Here is a 12997-nt window from a genome sequence, read left to right on the forward strand (position 1 = left end):
GGCATAATTTCAAATTAGAGAAGTCCAATTGCTTTGTCAGAATATCAGAATGAAATCTTTAATCTTTGGAGATTTGTTTAAAAGTTGAGGCGTATGTGCTTATCAGTGTATATTGCATATAAATTGCCTTGATCCTGTTTGTTTAAAAATAAATTATATTTTACGTAAGCACAGTAATTCCAGGATTTACTTGATTGCAGACCTTAGAGGATCTGTAGTATTTCTGGTTTTATTGATGAGTTTGAATACTTGAATAGACTATGTTAATTATAAGAAATAGTATTTATTCAAGTGCAACATATTTAGTCTCTGATTTAGAAAACCACACCTGACCTTCTGTGGGGAAAAAAAAGGTATGCAAGTTTTTCAAAGAATTGTTGTAGCTGGACAAAAGTTCAGAAATCTTTGTGCATTCTGCTCTGTGTATCTTCATTTAGAGTGGCATTCAGCTTTGTTTGGTGTATGGATTCTGGTTTTCTGGTTTTACATTTGAGAAAATGAGGTTGCAGCCAGAATATTACAACTCAGAAGAATTCTTGACATGTATACAGTTTAAACATACCTGAAACAAACCCCTGTAACTAGGTTGGTTCAGTTGCATCTAGAGCAGCAGTGGTGCTCATTTGTGGCTCCTCTAAAAAGAGACTGTATCAGCTCCTGCCAGCCTAATTTGCCCAGGTGGCTTTTGTGTGCAAATCTTCTATTTAACCCCAGTATTACAGTGCCACCTTTTGATTTGAAGAAGCAAACCTGAGTGCTCTCCTTGAGGACATCTCACATTCAGAGAGACTGAAGTTACACCTGGCCCTGAGCACAGGTTTGGTAATGCCAGAGCAAGGAGATATGGTGGAGGCCAAGGGATGAAGGTGCTCTGCCCACCAGAGAATGACATGAATGAAGCCCACAAAGTTGCACTAAGGAATTTTCTTGAAAGGTCAATGTCTAAGGTACTCTACTTCAGACTTAATAATTGGGAATATATCTTTCTAGGAATGATATAATGGAGTCAAGAACAACTTAGTTGAAAGAGGCCTCTATGACAGCTAGAATCTGCACAGAAATGAATTTGTCAAAACATCTTGCCAGATCACTGTACTCTATTTAAAAAAAAATAAAATGCTGTGGGATAACCTTGTCTTTTTCACTCTAACTGTATACAAAGGATTTTTTAATCAAGTGTGCTATTCCAGCAGAGGGATGATGGATTTTGATGTAAGGTCTTGAGCTGTAATAATAATGGAGAACAATTTGTTCCAATGAAAATGTCTTGGTCAGATTGCTGCTTTTGAATGTGTAGCAAGTTCAGGCCTTTTTTTTCAGAAATACAGATTTTTTTCTTGTAAAAGTAGGATGTTTCATTTCATGGCTTAAATTTTATTGACTCTCTTTCAATTTAGGGGTACCAAGTGGCATCATAATTTATATTCAAGTACTGCCTATTTTTGAAATGGGAACTGAAGTCCTCATAGTTGTTACTGCAGAAAAACAATGACCATCAGACTGAAAAGGAGGTTTGCACCTTTATTCAATGCAGAATATAATCCTCAAAGTCAAATCAATGTAATGTAATGACCTGCAAATTGTCTGGGTTTACCTACAAAATAGATTTTCGCCCCGTTTCCCCTGAAAGTCACAGTGCACTTTATGCTACTTGTGACCTTTTTTGTGAACTGTCTAAGAATTGCAGTGGAAGGGGTTCAAACATTAATAAAAAAGACCACACAGCAGCTTCTGAGTCGTGAAATGTAGGTATAGTTTATGCAAGAAAAAGTTGAATGTTTGTTTAAACCCCTCAAGGTTTTTATAAGGAAACCATTTTAGACTGAACAGATGAAAACTTGAAGCAATCAATAAATAATGACTAAAAACTTTTCTGCTATAAGGAGACATAAATTTTGTGTTGAGAATCATATTTTTTATGAAGGTAGAATTTTGTAGTGTAGAAATGAACTTACACTTTTGTTACAGAAACAGGTCCAAGAAGGTTTTACAAATGCAGCTGATACATTGCAGAAAATTACTCTTGGAAAACAATATATGCCAACCTTACTTAGCTCTCCACGTTTAGAGGGATGTTTTAAACAGTGCCTTGTATAGCGAAGTTGAGAACATTTGCAGTCAAGTAGTTTACATTTGAAATGTGCTAAAATTAGCAGGGAACACTGTACTTCAGTCTTCTTGAACCCGTGCTACGTGGAGATGGTGTTAACTGTGTGGGCCCAGCAGTAAATCTAGCATGCAATTAGTTAGTGCACTGTCTTTTGCACATGCATACGCACAGATGTACCTATGCAAGCATACAGCCTTGGTGTACTGTGTGTTGAGGAACCTGGCACAGTAGCTGTCACTTGTAAGTCCCTGTCTTTGTGCTAAGACTTGCCTTTAGGCAAGGAAAGAAAAATTTTGACCATTGATATTTTCTATTAGATTTTTTAAAATAATTTATGTATTGTCTCAGTATTGCTTATCTTCCACTTTTTTTAAATTATATAAAATGGTGAGTGATGATACTCTATCAAATGCCATAAAAAGCTTAATGCACTGTTACCCATTATCTCCTGCAGTATATATTTATGAGTACAGCAATGGATATATACATACATCTGTATTATAAACTAACATGATACAAATCCCAACTGCTAGTTTAACCACTTCACGCACAATTTAGGTATAGGTAAAGTGTATTAGTCAATTGAAGAGAAGTGTAAATATAGATATTTGTGTTGTATGCTTATAAGGGAATTTTTTTCGAGGAAGTAGGCTGTTAAATCATGTTACCGTAACAAATGCTGAAGGCTGCTTTTACATTCATTGCCACTGAATTTATTGTCAGAGCAATGCAGTTATATCCCATTTCAAGATTACTTAGGTGGCTTGAAAATTAAATCACAGCTCACAGATTCTCTGTTTTTCACACATGACTAATAGTAGTAAAAATGGATCTACTTTTAAGTATACTTTGCAGTGCAATTAGGTGTGTGAACTATGAAAAATTTAGTAAATAGAAAGTGATTTTCCATAAATTAACAATGAATTGAATAAAACAAAATTGCTGTCAATATATGTGGAATTATTTTCAAAATAATTATATTAATTTTGTTTAAGTTGGGGAGTATGGGGTTTTATAAAGTCCTCAAATTATTTTTTGCATGTTCATAAGTCTGAAAGAGATCTTCAGGAGTGATTGCTCAGAACTGGAAATATGAGCTCATGCTAGATTACATTTTAGAGAAAGAGTATGTCAGAAGTGTGACTGTTTGTGTCTAATCAGCTAAATGATTCTTACTTATTCACCTAATCTGAGCTAGATCTCTTATTTCTATGTGCAGTTCTGCAATGTTTCCCTAAAAGCTTTCTCTAAAATAGGTCGTGTAAAGATGTCCCTATGCAAGGCATAGCAAAACTTTACTTCTGTTAGGAGTTGGATTGCATTTGGTTTGCTTTTGGAGTGCAGATCCTTGTTTGGTTTTAGCAAAATGAAACCTAATTAACCATAAGAAAACTGCTGTGCAAATGGACTGAAAATCCCTGTGTAGGGACACCTCTATGCAACTTATTTGTTTGTACATTTTAGTCAGATGCTCAAGCAAGCTTCTTAATGTAATTAATTGTGTTCCCCACATTGTGTATAGGTAGATACATCTCAGAAGGCTTCCAAAAGAAGATCTGACTTCTTAATTTTAATACACCAAGGTCCCTTTGAAGGCCTTCAAACATTTGTGTACATTGTGTAATAGGTGTGTTTGGTTCAGGGTAGCAAATTATTGTCTGAAATGAAACCTCCAAACTGACTTTAATGCATTGATCATCTTCTGTTGTGCTGCACTGCTTGTTAACAGTGCATAGCATAAATGAAAAGCTCTGGATTCTAGTTTATTTTTGTTTTGTGTCTCCTCTGCTACTGTCTTTATTACAGTTTTTAAGATTTTATTTCCAGTATTGAACTGTGAAGGACAAAAATGTGTCTGAATTTCAGGAAAAAAAGGCTGTTTATTCATACTGATAACAAAAAAATATTACTGAATAATAATTTTGTAATATATTTAATACTATTTCTCTTTTGTAAAATTAGTTTCAGATAATGTGGTACAGCTGGTCATACAGGGATTTTGGGGAGGAGCATGAGATATCTGCTGCAGGATGGCTTTAATGCCTTTTTTTGAAATATATGGTGCTTTCTTTTAAAATATATGGTGCTTACCGCGCTGAAACAAAAGTCAGAAACATATTGATCTCTCATATTACACAGCTTCATAGTTGTTTCTCAACATCTCACTATTTGTTCGTTTTGCTGGAGTTCAGTCTTCCTTACATAAAACTGAACATACTATCAGACATTTAATGTCATGGATTTAGAATGGTTGAAAAGCGAAAACACTCAGTTAAAAATTAAATAATTTCTGCCTTCATTGTTACATTATTTGTTTGTCATACATGTTCCTGTTTGTAAAGGAACTCCTTAGTGGAACAGAGATAAACTAGTTTGACTATTATTGCTACTTGTTTTTCTTCAATTAAAAATCAGTTAAGGAAATAAAATAAGCTTAATTGAAAACACTGACTGAACACTAATGACTGAAATTATTTTCTTATATTTCCTTTGTGTTTTGCACAGAACTAAATATATATATGGCATTTTGACATTTAATTTATTTTTTTCCTTAGTGATCTTAGTGAAAATCAAATTCAAGCAATACCAAGGAAGGCATTCCGAGGAGCAGTGGACATAAAAAATCTGTAAGTATTTTCTTCTTTCTTCTATATATTCTGATGATAACGCTTTGTCAATACAGTGTCCTTTTATTGTATCAGATATCTTTTTTCTAAGCACTATTATAGCTGCTTAAGGAATCTCTGCATAAAACCAATACTTACCATTTGTTTTGCCAAAATACTTCAAGGTATCTTAAACATTCTAAAATTGCCTTACATTAAATGTAAAACATTGAAATAGAGTTGAAGACAACATGGCATTATAACTATTAGTTTATGGAACCTAAGTTTAACATTTGAATGTCAGGCAGTTTGAAACATTTTTTTGTTTCGTGAGGAAAACATCATTTTGCTTTGATTCCAAAAGTTTGACATTGGTTTGCTTGTATAAAAGAAAGAAAAACCATACTATTATCTAGTTTTGATAGCATATATTTTTATACTTGTGTGACTATTTTTCTTACACGGTTTTCTTCTGTGGCCTTTTCTGAAAGAAAGATACTCACTTTCCTGGAGATGGTGACCCTGAAGTTCATGGGCAGGTTTTGAATTCTTATGGCTTCTAAATGTGGAAATATGTGAGTTTCAAGCAAAGCAAAGCAGTGATGTTCTGTTTAAAATGGTAGATCAGCTTAGTGGACTGAACAAGCTGAACAATCTGAAGACTATGATGAACTTCTGTGGTAGGAAATGTAAGGTCATTCCCTCAAAATCTATAACCCCTGCTGTAAGCTAAGGACTCATCACTTGCAAACAACCAGGGAAGTCAGAGGACATACAATAGTGCTTTCCAGAAAGACTATGGAGCTTCCAGCATGATGCAACTGTGAAAAAATATGATTGATATCTTATGTGACATCAATAAATATAGGGAAATATTAGGACATTGTAGGAGGTTTTCATCTAATTTCTACTGAAACACCTTTTATTAAATGGGGTTGTCAATGTTAAAGAGAAAGATGAAATTTCTAGTTCTACTGCTTTGAAAAGAGTGCTCTGTGATTACAAAGGGAGGGTCATGATCGTGTATCCCAAGTAGGAGAGGATGGGACATGGGACAGGCAGCCCTTTGCATTTCCCTCTTCGTGTGATGGGCACTACTTCATTCTGCCGCCTGCAGCACTGCAACAAAATAGGTGGGGAAGATATCTTTTCAAAGACTTAGCAGAATGCCCAAGAGTTTGGCCTACTACCCTTCGTCCCTGCAGGGAAATCCTACCATATCTCCTTGGAAAAACTGTTACATTCAAATCCATTATGTTCCAAAACATGCAAGTGCTTCTTGAAGTAGTTTTGTTACTTTGTTTAATTTATATTTTTTGAGATTTTTTCAGAACTGCTCCCATCGCTATTCATGATCAAAAAGAGGCTTTGCTACAAGGAGAAGCCTGCATTTTTCTGCATGATCTTTTATGTTTGAAAATTTATACAGCTACAGAAAGGAACTTTGTTAGTAAAAATAACAACATCATTGAGAATATTCTAATGGCAAAGCAGTAGTTTAGAATATAAGTGTACTTATATATGGTGAGGTAGCTCCAGTCAGAAACTGCATTAGGATACTAATTTTTATCTGATATACTATTTTTATCTTAGTGTGTATTTTCAATGTAAGGATCCTTAATTATGTCCAAAACTTGCATAAACAGTGGATCTTCCCTTTAAAGCCTTTCTCGTTTGGGAAGATAATTTAAAAAAAAAAAAAATAAAATCATAAAGCATTACCACAGAGTCTAAATCTTATCTATGACATAATTTTTATTGTGATAGAATAAATACTACAGATATCTCCTTACTGCTCCCAGGAAAAAAAAAAAAAGCGTCACCAGACTCCTAATCTGAGAACTTTATGATCCCTCTACAGTCCCTCTATAGAATGAAAAATGAGTTTATGGGGTGAGTTTCGTGGATTCTAGCACAGCATTTGTGTAACTAGGTCAGGCCATTGTACCTTTCCAGAATCTGAGGAAAGGAGATACAAACACCAGCCTTCCACCTAGCCTTGGACATTGCACTTAGAGAAGAGGATGATGGGAAGAATTTTACAGGTTTTATTTAATTGTTCAAGAAAACTAAAGAGACAGATGATAAGTGATAGGTATAGAAAGCATCACGTTGCAAACAGAGGAATTGAACTACCTGAAAGGAGGTTGTAGCCAGGTGAGTGTCAGTCTCTTTCCCAAATATCAAGTGAGAGAGAGGATGAGAAGAAACAGCCTCAAGTGGCACCAAGGGAGGTTTGGATTGAATATTAGGGAAAATTTCTTCACCAAAAGTATTATCAAGCATTGGAACAGACTGTCCAGGGAAGATGTTGAGTCACCATCGCTGAAGGTATTTAAAAAATGTGTAGGTGTGGCACTTAAAGATGTGGTTGAGTGGTGGACTTGGCAGTGTCAGGTTTACAGTTGGACTCAATGATCTTACAGGTCTTTTCCAACCAAAATGACTCTCTGAATCTATGAAGGTGTTTAATCTAAGGTCCAGGAACCAAATACATGTATATACTTACTGAGAATTTTCATAAACAGAATTCAATATTTGTTCTAGTTTTGGCCTTTCTTCTGTAATTGCTCAGTAGATGAGCAACGTTAGAGATGTTTGATCTCTTCGAAACTCATGTAAGAGATGGATGAAGGTAAAAAGAATAAAGAAATCTGTATTAGAACATGTTGTAAATCCAAGATTTGCTATGTATAGCAACAGTAACAGTAATTACATAAATTTCAATATAAAATAGTGACCTTTTTTTTTTTTTTAACATGGAACAATTGATAACCCTGACATACAGTAGCTCTACTAAGCTGTTTCAAAGGTGGTTAACAAATTTCACAGAATTTGACCTGATAGCATATTTTATTGTGTCATTCTAGTCTTTGTGGAGCAAAGGTGTTAACTCAGATGATCTGAAGGAAATTGCTTCTTTTAAGTTTGATGATACCACTATGATCTCCTGCTAGTATGTAAACTCTAGAGTCCTCTTGGTGTTTCTCAGAAGAAGCTGTCTAGTTTCCATAAAATGCTTCCGTGATATTTTCTTTCTGGACATCTTAATAACACTCGCAGTATAGATTCTGTAGAAGATAAAAGCATAATAGATAAAACATTATGAGAATTGGCAACCCAAGCAACCTGCCACATCTTCATGGTAAAAAGAATAAGAAAACCCCTGAGAAACCTTCAGACCTCACAAATCTACTTTACATCTAATTGAAATTACCTATTTTCCAACTTCTTATGCATCTCATAACTGAGAATAATCTGGCTTCATCTGTACTCTCACTTGATGTAGTTGTAGGCAGCAATAAGATCCCCTCTTTGCTGTCTCTCTTAGGGCCCAACAAATGCAGTTCTTGCAGACTATCCCCAGATGTCACCTGCTTCAAACCTCTCACGTTGGTGGCCCTGTTTGAATTCAGTCTCAGTCTTCTGCGGGGGAGGCTAATACCAGTTGCCATCTCACAAACTTAGATGTCATCTCCCAAAGGCCAAAAAGAGTGTCCTCTTCATGCTCACCAATGCAGCCTAATTGTTTGTAAATAATTATGTTCTTCAGCAAAAGTGACAAAAAATGGCTTATTTTGTAGCCATTCCCCAGACTAGAAACCCAGTATCCAGTATTTTGGCCATTCAGATGTAATAAAAAAAAAAACTGCTGTGTGTCAAAGTTTCAATTTTTCTGTTCAAGAAATTGTTCTTGAATGACTTGAGGAGTAATACACTTTTAGTATAACTCCTGATCTGGGACTTGATTGAAATTAGACTGCAAATTCTGGAAATATAATTCTGAAAGTTACTTCTAACTTGCTACTTTTTCAGGGAGAAAAGTAGTCACCAAGAAGTTTGATTCTTCAGAGAACACAGTGGCACCCACTGTTTTTTAAAAATAAATAGAAATTATCATATAAATGGCAAATTAAACACAGATTTTTTAATATACATGTTAATTATGGTTTCACAACCCTCCCTGGTGATATAGTACTCTTGCTGGATGTGAAAGATGTTTAAAATCTTCCCAACCTCTGGAATTTTGTTTATATTTAAGATGGTAAGAAAATTCATTAGGTACCCGAATTGTTCGTTTGGATGGGTTATTTTTTGATTCTGGTTAGTAGGAAGAAAAATAGCTGGGTTGCAACAAATGTAAATAACCTCTGAAAGAACAATAGATTTTGGCGTTATGACTTTTTCATGTCAAGTGTGTAAAATTTTCTAAGATACCAGTTTTTTCTTCCTCTGTGTAGTCAATACTTGGCAGAGGACGGAAAGGAATATACCAACATCATGGCAGAATTGTGATGCTAAATATATGCAACCTCAAATAATATCAAAAATAGCAAGGAACATTTTCATCATATCTACTTCAAGGATCTGCTGCTCTGTTTTTCTTGTAACGCTCTAGGCCTTACTTTTGACTACTCTTTTCTTTGTGTTCGTTTGGTTCCATTTTTTCCCAGCAGGAGGGGGAAAGTGTAGCTGTCACACCAGGGGTAAAGGCTGCAGGGCAATGTAGTGGCTTCACAGATTAAATTGCCTGGGAAAATGAAGAATTAGTGGAGAGAGAGACAGTCACCAGCATCGAATTGAACTCCTTTCCATTATACTAACCTTTGTTCAAAACCTTGATTGATACTACTTAGTGTTGCCCTGATGCCTCTGTTATGCTGATTGTGAAAGATTTTAAAACTGACATTGCCACTAAAGACATAAATGAATTTTGTGTTAATCGTCGTTGGGAATGATTGGACTTTGTTTTTATGTTCAGTTATTAGCAGTTGAAAAAGAGAGTCCTGCTGAAGATGTTCTAGGTACTGATTTCTTCTCAGATCTTGCACAAAATTCCACTGTGACTGGAAGTACCTTTGTCTACTTACCTGTACCAAATGCATTGCTTGTCTAAGACATACTTTAAAAATTTAGAATTTGGTATTTCTCATGCTCGCTCTTACTGGGACTCTCAATTGGACTGCTAGTCTGTTCAGCCACCTGCATTTCAGGTATACATCAAGAAGGGTTTTCACAGGATGTTACTGAAATATACTCTATGTGTGCTTAAGATTTTTATTAAAATCAAAAATAACTCTGAAGGCATGAAGAAAAGAATAGGTACACTTTTTTAGTGCCCCCTAAAGCTCTTGTTGCCAAACAGGTCGATGACCCTGTGGCCTTTGGAGGGGGGGAATTTCTTTCTGACTGTTTAAATTAATACTATTTCAATACTATTTTTAAAGTTTTATTTTCATTATTTCATTAAAAAATATTTCTTACTGATGTGATAGTATCTTTGCATCACATAATATATAGATTGTTCATTTTGTGTGCATTCTGCTTTTGATAGCATTCTTCTGTTTAATTTTTACTTTTTTCAATTTTATTTTCCTCCTGTAAGATACTTCTAGGTTTAACTAAGTAGAGTGTTAGACAGGTTTGAGGGTGTTAAACAATTATTTAGTTGTACCTTTTCTTCTAGTTTATTTAGTAAGTATACTTTACCTGGATGTATTGCAAGTCTTGCTTGTTATTTTCAGATAAAAGGAAAAAGTTAATCATTTGCTGTATTATGTATATTAGGAAAAATATTCATCTGAACTGTTTTGTAGGGAAAATTTAGTAAAATAAACAGCAAGTAGAAAAATAAAACACCTTGACTTCCAAATGAAAGAATAATTACAAAAAATAGTAATAGTCATGAGAAACAAGCAGTTATTTGACGTTTGGTAAAAGAATAAATTCTTGCATGATTTTGTTACATCTTTTTCAGATAATTTGTCAAGTTATTGATTCATCTTGAAATGGAGAAGGGAAGTAAGAAATAAGAAGCAACTCGGTTCTGTTATAAAAAATACAAGGAGACATTAAAAAGAGTGACTGTTTCCAAAAATTGCATTGCAGTGATAAATATTGTGCAGTCAAGGAAAGACTTTACTGTTGTGAAATCCAGCATACAATATGCTAAAACTTTTTCTAAATATTTTCTAGGGATAAAGCTATTGCAGGGATCTAGAAAGGCTTCTCACTTTTTCTGTTGACTTCTTAAACAGAGTTTATCATTAAGTTGATACACAGGGAGAACATTATAATTTCTGAACAAAGGAGAAGAAGGTAAAGCTGAGGAGTACCTCTCTAGCACGGGACTACAAAGTGTCCTCAAGCTATGAAAAACAGGAGAGTAAAGCAGAGAGATTGTTTGAAATTGTCCCAATTTTCAACAGTCTCTAGGAATGAGTAAAGAAGGTTTTCTCTGTCAAGAATCAGATGACAGTTTTTTTCTGTATGAGAGTAGTAGTTTTTAAATGTATGCAACATCTTCTCTTAGTCATTAAATGTGATTCTTATGGGATAACAAAGTTTATTTCAAGATATTTATTTATCATTGTCTGGTAGACAACATATGCTAAAAGGGAAGAAAATATAAGTTAGCAATATGTTTCTACAGTGCAAGATGTATCAGCAAGAGCAATAAATGAAAAGCATTTTTAAGCTTAGTTGAATGCTTTTTATTTAGTTCTTACTAGTTCTTATTGCTGATCTCACATAGACCTTTTAAGTAGCAGTAGATTAGTGAGTATATTAATTAGTGAGTATATTAGTGAGTATATTAAATACCCAGGTAATGCTGCAGATATGGGTGCAAAATCCAATTAATTCTTTGCAATGACAGAAAGATTTTGAGCGAGACAGTTGTTTTGTGTTTTATGAGCTTCATGGGAATGGCAGTGCTGAAGATGCCTTGTGAAGGTTGGAGGCAGAAAGGAACAACACCTTTACAAAACTATGGAGAGATCCCACATAGAAAAGATACAGAATGGAGACAGGGCCGACAGGAAGATGATGAAGGAAGACTAGAGAGAGGGGAAGAATGAGAATGGGCTGGAGCTGCTGGTCCATGTCAGATCAACTTCTGTTCTTAGACTGTTCGAGTGATTTGAAAAGAAGAAAAGCAGCTCTTGGGGGGAAAAAAAGGCTTTCTAAAATGGTATTAAGGTTATTAGTATACTCAATAACTTAGTGATGGTATTATAGATTTTTAGGTGTGGTTTTGAAAGTCATTATGCTTAAATTATAAAACATAACTTAAAGAAGTATGTACCTTTTTGTTCTAGTATTCTTGCTTATGTGTTAAGTCATACCACTCACATAACTTGTTATCAGGAACCAGTTTTATAAAAAAAAAATCAGACTGCTTCAGTATATCTGCTAGAGGGACATTATAAGTTATTCTTATGCTGGTTGTGAAATATTGTCTAACTTTCTGTCTGGGTCATATATGCAGTGGATATTCTTACCTTAAATTTTACTTCTACCCTAAATTGCTGTTCAAGCCAGGCACACAGTCTTCAAAGTCATGTCCCTTTCATAACTAAAAAAAAAAAAAAATCTCATACCAATTGTTCTTCATGCTCTGTGTCTAATCATTTTATATCATGGTTGTAACTGATGGCATAAAGAGAGTAGTAGCTTTCAAAGACAGTAATTTTTAAAACTAAGAAATGTTTCTCCTCTGCCATCTCCAAAATTCCCTTCCGCAAGCAAAAACCAACTCATTAGTTCAGAACAAACACAGTAATCTTTCTGGTAAGAAGGTTTAAATGGAAGCAACTCACCCTTCACTAAGATAGTGATCATGGTGACTCATTAAAGGAAGAAGTCCAAAAGTTTTCAGGTGCACCACAAGTACTACCAGTCTAGTGGAAGAAATCTGCCTTTTAGTTTGTGTAGGGCAAGATTTGCTCAAGTGCTTTCTCCGCTGTTAAAAGATTTTCCTTTGTGTATAATGTGGATGATTTAGAAGAAGCTGTGTCAGCACTGATTTATACATTGACAGCTAAGGATAATAAGATATGGGCAAACATACAGCTCACCCTTTTACAGATTAACCTGCAGACTGCATTAGGCAAATTTGATGGCATTAAAAGATTTTTCCAATTTGTCTGGAAACAATTTCTCTTTTGTATTGTGTCAAGGGTAACATTTCATGCCATTGTACTAATTTAAATAGCTTTGATAAATTGTTCAAGGGGTTATAGAATTGTACTCTGTGTATATTTTACCTCTTTAAAATAAAAAGGCTATTAGCTTAATTGTTAAATGAAATTCATTAGTAAATATTGAAGGCTTAAATATTCCGACACTGCAGCTCTGGTGCTGTAACATTGCACCACAATGATTAAAGATCATATTCAGGAACTAATAGTTTGCATTTACCTTTCAGTACACAGACATAGAGGCACTGTTACAGTTATGACAATATTTTAGTCCTATGTAGTAGTAATTCAGATGAAAA

General features: G+C 34.6%; 1 protein-coding gene across 11 annotated transcripts in view; it reads left to right on the forward strand.

Moving 5' to 3' along the window:
• SLIT2 (slit guidance ligand 2) overlaps nucleotides 1-12997 on the forward strand; it is a 265788-nt gene that overhangs the window by 147662 nt on the left and 105129 nt on the right. For all 11 annotated transcript variants that reach the window (XM_027642798.1, XM_027642801.1, XM_027642793.1 and 8 more), the window contains exon 5: nucleotides 4666-4737. In XM_027642798.1, the coding sequence (XP_027498599.1) occupies nucleotides 4666-4737 (72 nt within the window). The remainder of the gene's footprint in view (nucleotides 1-4665; nucleotides 4738-12997) is intronic.

Source organism: Corapipo altera, unplaced genomic scaffold (assembly GCF_003945725.1).
Source record: "Corapipo altera isolate COAL_440 unplaced genomic scaffold, ASM394572v1 22, whole genome shotgun sequence".
NCBI classification, from domain to species: domain Eukaryota; kingdom Metazoa; phylum Chordata; class Aves; order Passeriformes; family Pipridae; genus Corapipo; species Corapipo altera.